Genomic DNA, 11175 nt, shown 5'->3' with positions numbered 1-11175 from the left:
AGACATGGAGCCTTCTCTGTCAGAGGGCTCTGGTGCCATGACAAACTACAGTTCCCAGATAGAGCTGTGTTAGTCTGTTGAATCACTGGAGAGAACTTGTAGCACCTTTGAGACTAACTGAAAGGAAGAAATGGGCAGCATGAGCTTTCCTAGATGTCCGTCTCCTTCCTCAGATGCATTTGGAGGCGTGGGAGCCAGGCACAGGCAGATAGTATTTGCCATTGGTATAATCAAGTGAGGATGTCACTTCAGACTCTCACATCCTCCCATACCAATGGCAAATATCTGTCTCTCCCTGTCTTCCACTCCACCAAATGCATCTGAGGAAGGAGACTTTAGTCTAGGAAAGCTCATGCCGCCAATCCCTTTCTTTCAGTGAATCTCACAAGTTCTATGAGATCTCTCTATCTACAATTCCCAGGCTCCTCTCTCTCGCAAAGGGCCACCAGATCCCTTGCCCCCTGGGAGATGGGCATCCTGGGCTTCCCTTCTGCTCCTTCCGTTCCACGCGGCGGCTGCCCTGGAACGCCTCTCGCCCACGCAGAGGGCGCAGAGAACGCGGGGCCTCACCGGTCGCGGCTGCTCCGGAGGGAGGGCGGGAGGGAAGGCGTGAGGGCGTGGGCCGGGTCCGGGGCGGGTGCGTGGCGATGCCGGAGCGCGGGTGGCACACGGACTGCCTGGAGCGTCCGCTGTCGAGGCTGCTGCGGGCGCTGGGCTCCTGGGTGGGCGCCCATCCCTGGCCCTTCCTGCTGCTGCCGCTGGCGCTGGCGGGGCTGCTGGGCTGCGGCCTGGTCTTCGTCCCCGAGCGGGAGACCAACGACCTGGAGACGCAGTTCACGCCGGTGGACGGCCCGGCCAAGGCGGAGCGGCGCTTCGTGCAGGAGCACTTCCCCACCGACGACGGCCGGGCCTTCTCGGGCCAGCGCCTGGCCACGCTGGGCACCTACGCCACGCTGCTGGCCGTGGCCGCCGAGCAGGAGGAGTCCTTGCTGAGCGGCGCCGCCCTGGCCGAGGTGCTGGCCCTGGACAAGGCCGTGCGCGGCCTCCGCTCCGACGGCCAGGCCTTCGCCGACCTCTGCGCCCGGCAGCGCGGCGCCTGCGCCCAGCCCAACCCGCTGCTGCCCTGGCTGCGAGGGGACCCCCGGCGGCTGCAGGCCCTGCTGCCCAACCTCACCTTCCCGCTCTTCCAGGGCTCGCTCTTCCTGGGCTTCGCCCTGGGAGGGGTCACCCTGGGCCCCGGGCAAGAGCTGGCCAGGCCGGTCCGCGCCGCCAGGGCCCTCCGCCTGCTCTACTTCCTCCAGGAGGACCGCCACGACCTCCGCCTGGCCAGCCGGCGCTGGCTCCAGACCTTCCTCGACACCGTCCCGGCCCTCCTGGGCTCCCTCAAGCTCGCCTCCGTCCGGGTGAGCAGGCTGCTGCCGCCAGCCCAGGGTCACACTCTCTCAGCCCAGCAGAAGAAACCCTGCCAAGGAAATCCCCGAAGTTGGAAAGGTCTTGAGGGCGCTTGACAGCCAGCAAATGCTGCCCTCTCTCCGCCTCAGAGGATGGCGGCCAGGGCCCACCTCCCCTGAGGAAACTTGCCAAGGAAGCCTTAACCGACCTCAAGTTGCCTCAAGGAAGGTCTGCCTAAGTCAGAAAGGACTTGTGGGAGTTGAAGCCCCAAAGACCAGACAAAGACCTAGAGGAGCACAGTTTGGGAAGGAGGAGGGCAGCCAGAAGGCACACGAGAGCAAGCAGGTCTTACACTCTCTCGGCCTCAGAGGAAACCTGCCAAGAAAACCTTAAGAAAGAAGGCTCACCATGAGTCAGGAAAACCTTGAAGGGACACGGCAACAACCCCATTTTGCACTCTCAGCCTCAGAGGATGGCCAGGGCAGACCCCCCCCCCTGAACAAATCTTGCCAACACAACCTCATGATTGGGTTTCCCTAAGTTGGAAAGGACTTGAACTTTGTTGTTCTTGTGTGCCTTAAATTCATGGAGACCCTAACTAAGGCAACTCTATCATGGGGTTTTCTTGGCAGCATTTGTTCAGAGGAGGCTTGTCATTGCCATCCCCTGAGGCTGAGAGCAATATTCAGAGGTGGTTTTGCCAGTCCCTTCCTCTGAAATAGAGCCTCCAGCACCTAGCATTTGTTGGCGGACTCCCATCCAAGTACTAACCAGGGTTCACTGTGCTTAGCTTCCAAGATCAGATGGAATCTCATGACTTCAGGGCATGATATTACAATAATACCTACTAGGTTCCTTTTTGCACTTCCCTTTCTCCTTTTCTCTGATAAGGAGATTCTATACCCTTTTAAAAAGAATCACTCTTCTTGTTCCCTTCGAGACATTTCTGGTTTGCCACCCAAAGACAAACCTCTCCTTGAGTTTTCTTGATCTTACCTGGACAAGTTCAAGTTAAAACTACCTGTTCCCATGTTATGTTTCTTCAAGTCCATCCTGGCTTATGGAAAATCTACCATTGGGTTTTCTTGGCAACATTTATTCAGAAGGGGTTTGCAACGGCCTTCTTTTGAGGCTGAGAGAGTGTGATTTGCCCAAGGGCACCCAGTGGGTTTCCATGCCTGAGCAGAGAGTCCATTCCTGGTCTTCCAGAGCCCTAGTCCAATGGGTTGTTATTGTGTGCCTTCAAGTCACTTCCTATTTATGGCAACTGTGTTATGGAAAATCCACCACTGAGTTTCTTGGCAAGACTTGTTCAGAGGAGGTTTGCCATTGCCTTCTCCTGAGGCTGAGAGCATGTGATTTGCCCAAGGTCTGATCCAATACTCAAGCTACAATACACCATGCAAGCTCCCTTATCTCCCTACATGCACAAAAATGAAATAATCTCTAGCAAAGTGGATGAGTGGCTATTTTGCATTACAGTGCAAACCACTTTCTGTGTTTTGTAGGTTGTCCCTTAATCTATCCTTTCAATCGGAGGCGAGTCAGATGTTGCTCTGGGGCTCTGTGTGGCCCCTCAAGACTGGTTTTGTGGCCCTTGACCTTTTTGGGCCAAAAGGGGGGAGCTGTCTATTGCCTCCCTTGAAAGCCTCCTGGGCAGCAGTTCATCTTGCAATACCCCCATGAACTGTTTTACATTGTTTTAAAAATCCTGTTTTTCAAAATAAGAACTATTTCTTTCTTTGGCCTTTTTGCCCATCTGTGAAGCCAGCTTCCCATAGAGTCCAAGGGGTAGAAAACTGTCTGCCAGACCTCCCACTGTTGTCCACCCTTGATTTAAATGCTTCAGGGAAAACAGTAGTAGCTTTTGGAGCCAGCACAGTATACTGGTTCAAGCATTGGACTATAGGAGCCATCTACACTTAACAGGATACTCTGGGCTGACTCCAGAATATTCTGGCCCCTGGATTACCCCCAATTTTACCTTACCCAATGATGATGGGTGACTGCATTCCCATGTGGCCCCCATTCATTGCCTGGCAGCCCTGCTGAGGTCGGAGTGAGATGCCCAGCCAGGTTATTGATGCTGGGTGGCTCATTCTGACCTCAGAGTGACTTGAACCTGCAGCAACAGCACCAGGCAGTAAACAAGGACCACAAGTGAAAAGACAGTTGCCCATCATCTCTGAAACCACACCAAAAAAGTCAGCAAAAGGTGAGTTTTTTAGGAAACTCTAAATTGGGTGCAGCATCATGAAGACGGTCTGCACCCAATTTGGGGGTTTAGTCTTGCTGTATCATGTAAACAGGATGCAATGAGCCCAGTGGAGTGGTGGGCTCAGGGTAAAACACCCGTGCAGACAGGGCTTTGGATACTGGGAGACCAGGGTTCGAATTCCTGCTCAGCCATGGAAGCCCCCTGGGTGACCTTCAGCAAGTCACACTCAGCCTCAGAGTAAGGCAAGGGATTATTATTATTATTATTATCATTATCATTATTATTATCATTATCCTGCTGTTCCTCCAAAATTGGGATTCAAAGTGGCTTACATTTTTAAAGAATGCAATTCAAAACAGAAAAGTGAGTACTGAAATAGAATTAAACTGTTAGTATTACACTATTACAGCATATCACTCGTCACAAGAATAAAAACCCCTCTGAACAATTTCTGCCAAGACAACCCCATGATAGGTTTGCCTTAGGGTTGCCATAAGTTAGAAATGGCTTGAAGGAACACAACAACAGTGCAAGCACACAACAATGCCAACCTGTTTTGTTTTTAAAATCTTTAAGAGCATTAAGAAATGTAGGAGATAAAATTCTTCCTGTTTCTGTCATTCTCAACCTGGCAGGTAGCCTATTTCACTTCAATTTCCAGACAGAAGGAGTTTGAAAAACTTGCCAAGGATGTGATCCCACTGGTGTCCGCTGCATATTTGTTAACAATATTATTTTCAATATTATCATGTTCAAGGTATGCATATAATTTTGAGAGAGGGAGGGGAAGTATGTTTTTCTTACGTAGTTGTGTGTCTTCTTCGTAAGCAAATTTACACACACGTTAGGTCCATAATTACTTTATGGACAGCACACATACAGCATTTGTCAACATCAAAAAGATGAAGCCAGAGAATCATAATTTGTTCAGAGGTGAAGAATACCTTTGTGTTGGGAAAAATTCATCATCCCCCACTTACTGCATTTCCTGCATTTGAAATCCTTCTGTTTCCATAGTCTACGAAAGCTCATGCTGCCAACTTCTTTCTTTCAGTTAGTCTCAAATGTGCTACAAGATCTCTCTACATACCATTTATTCTTACTATCCTTTGAAGTGCATGGTCATAAATACACTTTCTAACCATGTAACTAGAGCATGTAACCCAGGACACTTCCTTGAGATGTTCATCATACAGATGCACCCTCTTCTTAGCCTCACTTCATCTGCTATACATCTACCTTTCCAGATCACCAAGATGGTGAGTTAGACCCAGGATCTTTCTTTTACCTAATCTATTCATTAGCTAGTTAGGATGTAGGCTTCTCCATGCATATGTAAATGCGAAGTTATTAGTAAACTTTTCAAAGTTTGTAACCTGAAACTGCCTGCCTTGCATTTTGAGTCAGTTTTCAGTTCTCTGGGAAGCATGGTCAGATTGGGCCACACTTTTCTGCCACTCGGTTTGAAGGCTAACTCCTAACAGTTAGCTTTGATAATTTTAATATTTTGTTTCCCAAACAAGGTCTGACACCCTAGGAGACTTTAATTCCCAACAATTTTGCAGTGGAAATTGTTCAGGTATAGGAGTAGTTAGTAATTTTACACAGTGATGGCAGTCCTGCCCGCATCTGCTCAGAAATAAGTTTCCTTGAGTTTAATTACTTGCTCCTGGCTATGTGTGTAGGACTGCAGGATTAAAGTGTTCCTCATTCTGCCTATGGTAGTCCTCACAGATGCTGTTACTGTAAGCATCTGTGAGCATCCCTCTGCATGTTGTTGATAAATGAGCAGTCACACAGATAGCTTTGCTCTCATTAGTGTAAAAAAAACAACCATAAGATATAACCAGGGGTGCATCTACACTGTAGAAACAATGCAACCTGATAACGCTTTAAGTGCTGTAGTGCCGTCCTATGGAATCTTGGGATTTGTAGTTTTACAGGGTCTGTGGTCTTCTCTGCCAACAGGTGCTGGTGCCTCACAAAACTACAAATCCCAGGATTCTACAGGATGGAGCCATGGCAGTCAAAGTGGTCTCAGACTGCATTATTTCTGCAGTGTGGAAAGAATGGAAAGGAATCTCCATCCACACTCTTTATCTGGCATGGGAAAGTGTGAATCCCTTGATTCTCACTTTGGGAGCCCTAAAAGTTCCCTTGCAACCCCACTACCCCACAAAAAAACCCTATTAAATTTCCAACAATTTGGGGACTTTCACCCCAAAACTGTCCCAAACCAGTTGCAAATTTAGCGGTTGAAACTTTTCACTTTGCCCAGAGCTCTCAACCCTCACTCAAAGTTTTTTAAACAGCCAAAAATCAACCAAATCACAGTGTCACTTCCATTCAGTGGTGTAGCTCTTGGGTTTAGATTTCCCCTTCAAATAGGAATTCTGCCTCCAATGGAATTTGCCCAAAGTTACAAGGCCATCAAAAACCTTGTAATTTTTCCCATCTCCCCCACCCACCCACCCTAAATTTCTCCTGTTGTTGCACATGTGGAAACAATATCTGTTAAATGGAATCCTATAAATCTCTATTCCAAAGTATAGCTGAATGAGGCTTTACTCCCAGGAAGGTATGGTACATGAATGTACCCAACATACCAAAATATATTTATGTTTATGGTAATTTGGGACGAAGGGGATTAAGAGTGTTTCACCTTTTATTAATTTGTTCTGCTTGACTTTTATTTTATTGCAACCTTGTAGGAAAAATAGAGTTGTTTCGGGGTAAAGCTAGAGCCTACTGAAGCCACTGCAAGGCAAAGCTTCAAGAAATGTGAAATCTATATATCCTTGTCCTGACCAGAATTGCAAAGGCTCACCTTACAAAGTGAGGGCTACACTAAACAAGGCAATATTTCAAGGCATAGTGAAACTTGATAAAATTACACTTGTTTCCCTACATCTCCCATGTAGCAGCTGCAGGTGGTACTTGAGGTTTATTCAAGATGAAAGAGAATGGTACATGTAGCATGAATCCGATTTCTGTTAGATTCTTCTCTTTTACAGGCTAGACTCTTCTTAATATGTTTTGCAGGCTAGACAATGTCCGAACAAAAGTGTGGGTTGCAATTTTTGGGGTGATGTCATCAGGCCTATCTGTCGTCAGCAGTTTTGGATTATTGCTGTTTTGTGGTGTGCCCTTTGTTATCACAGCTGCAAATTCACCATTTCTTATACTTGGTAAGTGAGCAAGTCCATACATTCTTTCCGCTTTCAGTATATTTGATGAACATCAAATGAGCATTTGATGAACATCCATCCATCTTAATTGACAAAAATTCTAAATTAGCATTTTTTCAAAATTGTCCCTCTTAGGCTACAATTCTTTATTAACCTATTTTTGCTGGTAATAATTCCCTCTGACTTTTGTGGGACTTATCTCTGAGAATACATTTATAGGACTGTGCTAGAAAATGCAAATCCAAATTATTTTTCTGCCAGAGAAGAATGTTGCTCCTGAATTGGACCTTCCTTTTTATCTCTTCCTCTTATCTTGCTTTCCACAAAAGTTAGTCACAGACTGAAGTTTGCATTTTCGTACATGCACATTTTTGATCTTGTTGATTCTCAAGCCAGCTGTTACCCCTTTAATACTGTACGCAAACAGAGTCCTTTTCCTTCAGCAAAATCAGAGTCTTTCCCATTTCCTGTCCCTTCATGTTCTAAAAGCAAATCCATCCATGACCTGTTTACAATCACAGATCAAGCTGGAATCAGTTAGGGTTATTATGACTGGTTTTTAGATGACCTTCTGTTCAGGTATGCACAACCAAGTGGGAAATATTAACAGGAAGAGCACATATTTTTCACCTCACTTACACAAAATATATCTTAACAAAGATCAAGTTGCCCCCCAAATTGTTCCCCCTTGCAAAATATGGCCAAAAATCTATGTACCCTTCATATAAATGGGGAACAAAGACAGTTTGTAATCTCCAAGGAAGGTTCTGACATTAATATTTAACTTATGGGATCTGAGAATCATATAGCGCTTCAAACGATATTAGACTCCAATTCTCAGCATCCTCACTATTGCTGTGCTGGCTAAGGCTGTTGGGATTTGCAATCTAACAACATCTTAAGTGAGCACCTGATTCCCACCTCTGATTTAATTTGTTCTAGTGATATCTGTTAGCCACTTTGAATACTATTTGTTTAGTGAAGAGGTGGAATAAATGTAATAAATAAACCAACATACAAATCTTTGTAATTTGTATTTAAGATTTTAAACAATATTCATTGCTAAGTATGCCCATCTTCTCTAGTACTGTTCAGAATGGCATGTGTGTACTTACACAGTTTATTTCTAAACCCACCCACCTCCAGGAATTGGTATTGATGACATGTTCATCCTGGTGTCCTGCTGGCAACGTACTCAAGTAAAGGAGAGCATCAAAGATCGGATGGCTGACACCTACGCAGAAGCAGCCATGTCAGTTACCATCACAAGTCTTACTAATGTTTTAGCCTTCTACATTGGAATTGCAACTTCCTTCCCATCAGTTCAGTCATTTTGCATCTATACGGGAACAGCCTTCATCTTCTGCTTCATATACAACCTGACATTCCTTGGGGCTGTGCTTGCTCTAAATGGTAAAAGGGAAGAAAGCAACAGACATTGGCTCACATTCAGGAAAATTGAGCTTCAGGATTCTCAGGGCAGTCTGTACAGGATGTGCTGCACAGGAGGATCTTTTAATGAGTCCACAGGAACAGAGTATGAACACCCCATGAATCAATTCTTTAAAAAACATTATGGTCCTTTCTTCATGAACAGATGGGTAAAGGTATTTGTAGTAATCCTGTATGCTATTTACTTGACTAGTAGTATTATCGGGTGTATTCATGTTGAAGAAGGTATAGATCTTCGAAATGTGGCTACAGATGATTCATACCTCATTCCATACTATGACTTTGAAGATGAACACTTTACCAGGTATGGTCCAAGGGTTATGGTGGTTGTAACTGATAGTGTAGAATATTGGGATCCATCTGTCCGTGAAAATATTGAGAACTGCATGAAAGCACTAGAAAGTTCTCGTTTCGTAGACAAGACTCTGTCGGAGTCATGGCTAAGAATTTATCAAACTGTTGCTAAGCAAATGTCTCTAGATATAAATAATCGCAATGTATTCATTGGAAATCTACCTGCTCTGTTTACATTAAATCCAGATTACAAATGGGATATTAATCTTAAGGCTACTGAAATATCAGCTTCACGGTTTTTCATACAAACGATCCATGTTGCTACTGCAGTGGATGAGAAAAATCTCCTAAATGAACTGAGAGCCTTTGCTGCAGACTGCAAGGTTCCAATGATTATTAATCACCCAGCTTTTGTACACTTTGATCAATTTCTTGTGATAGTTCAGAACACCATTCAAAATGTTCTGATTGCTACCGGTGCCATGTTACTGATTTCCTTGCTGCTCATTCCCAATCCTCTCTGCTCTTTATGGGTAACTTTTGCTATAGTGTCTGTTATTATTGGTGTGTCTGGGTTCATGTCCTTCTGGGGCATTAATCTTGATTCTATATCTATGATCAACCTTGTTATTTGCATAGGGTTTTCTGTAGACTACTCAGCACATATTTCCTATGCTTTTGTTTCCAGTGAGAAACCCACAGTGAATGAGAAAGCAGTGGATGCTCTGTACCGACTTGGCTATCCTATATTACAGGCAGCTTTTTCTACCCTTGTGGGAGTATTTGTGCTATCACAGGCATCCACATATGTCTTCAGAACCTCTTTTAAGATAATATTTCTAGTGATTATGTTTGGGCTTGCTCACGGTATTGTTTTTATTCCTGTGTTCTTAACTTTATTTAAAAGTTGTGGGTGATTGTTGAACAGATTTTTTTTTTTAAAAGCCACTGCTATCAAAAGTCCCCCAGTGTTGAAGAAGCTCGGTTTTTATTTTACATCAAACCACTAGACAACAGGCTACTGTTAATATGGAAAAGTGAATGACGGCTACCTCCAGTTCAAGGCCCTATGATCATGTGGCTTATTAATCAGAAGGGCTTTCTTCTGTAAGAGAAGTGTTCTTTGACAAAGAATACCTATTTTCAGTAGACCATAACAGACTATTTCTTTATAATAGATTATTTGTAGTTTGTTAGAGCAAACGCTACATGTTTGTACATTATGGCATGTTACAAGAATATGTGTATAATGTGGCACACCAATTAATACAGAATGGGATAATGGGGCCTGTGAAGCCATTATCCATAACAGTATACTGTGATTCATTGACCCTCCCGTATCAGTGTCCTGAGCGCTGCTCACAGTCAAAGTCATGACAAATATAAAGTAAATCTGAGAGAAGGAAATGAGCTACAGAATGGTTAAAAGAGGGAAATGGTGGCATCTCAAGTCCAGTACAAGGCAAATCAAGCCCAGGTCTAAATGTCAATGGAAGTGGGCTCACCTTGTCAGGAGAGACAGCTTTTCTTGAACAGGGGAAATCTCTATATTCTCAGGTCCCTCGGTTCATACTTCTTTCCATCTATAAATGGGATGGGGCAATCAAAGTGTGATTTGGCAGAAGGAAATCTTCAGCAAGGCTCAGCTTCAAATGTTTAAATCTGGAAGATATTTGAGTAAACAATGTCCTTGTAAAAACAGGACTGAGTGTCAAGAGGCCCGATTCTCAAATGAAGCTAATGGCTTGATTTGACTGACCAAAAACACGACTTGACTGACCAAAAAAATAAGAGTGATGTCCTGCATTTCATCTCAAGGTGGAGTTAGGCCTTCTTTTAACTCTACAGCTATAGTATACTTTGCTGTTGTGTGTGCCATTTAGCTACATTTATCTGTAGGACCATAATTTCAATGTGTGCCTGGAGTCCTTTCTTGCAAATGGTGTTTTCTTCAGACGCTGGGCATGGGGGCGGGAAGGGGGCAAACATCTGTATAATAAAATACATGTATTTACTTACTGGATTTTTCAGTGGTCTTTTTTTCTCTCGGGACTAATACTTCTGTGTGAAACAAAACTATTTTCACAGCATCCAAACCACTCTCTTTTGTCACTAGGAAAAACACAATCCTGCCCCAGCAGCACAACACATTGTGTATGACTGCCATATGCAATTCATTGAATCATAGAATTATACAGGTGGAAGGTACCTGAAAAATAATTTTTTCTGTCTCACTGCCAATGGAGGAAATAATAGCTAGAACAATAAGGCTAATTTATCAGTAGTTGCCCTATTCCCTTGCTCTTCTGAAGATGCGGACAACATTTCTACAGCTCCAATTAGCACTTCTCCAAGAATTCTCAAAAATTATTGACTGGCTTTGAGATTACATCTAAATCTCACATCTGGATTGGACTCTGGAGACCTGCATTTATTTATTTATTTGTAAGTTTTCATGGACAAGCAGGAATTTGAACTCTGCTCTCCAGAGTCATAGTCCAGTGGTCAAACCACTACACCACTCTGGCTCTCTCAGACTGATTTCTGTTCATATTCCCAAAAACCTGAACAATTACTAGACAATAATTGAAATGTTTCCAATTGGACCTTTGCTGCTTTCTGTTGTGTGCC

General features: G+C 44.3%; 1 protein-coding gene across 1 annotated transcript; it reads left to right on the top strand.

The window, feature by feature from the left end:
• The first annotated feature begins 647 nt into the window (after window positions 1-647).
• Window positions 648-10552, top strand: LOC149309993 (patched domain-containing protein 3-like). Its single transcript, XM_089533432.1, has 4 exons — window positions 648-1403; window positions 4246-4367; window positions 6653-6798; window positions 7945-10552. Exons 1-4 carry the CDS (start codon window positions 648-650, stop codon window positions 9459-9461), a joined length of 2541 nt encoding a protein of 846 aa, XP_089389558.1. The 3' UTR covers window positions 9462-10552.
• The last annotated feature ends 623 nt before the right edge of the window (window positions 10553-11175 follow it).

Source organism: Sceloporus occidentalis, unplaced genomic scaffold (assembly GCF_023333645.1).
Source record: "Sceloporus occidentalis isolate IW3139 unplaced genomic scaffold, rSceOcc1.0.p SCAF_7, whole genome shotgun sequence".
NCBI lineage: Eukaryota > Metazoa > Chordata > Lepidosauria > Squamata > Phrynosomatidae > Sceloporus > Sceloporus occidentalis.
Note: the sequence above shows the minus strand (reverse complement) of the source record. Positions and strands in the feature narration are given on the sequence as shown.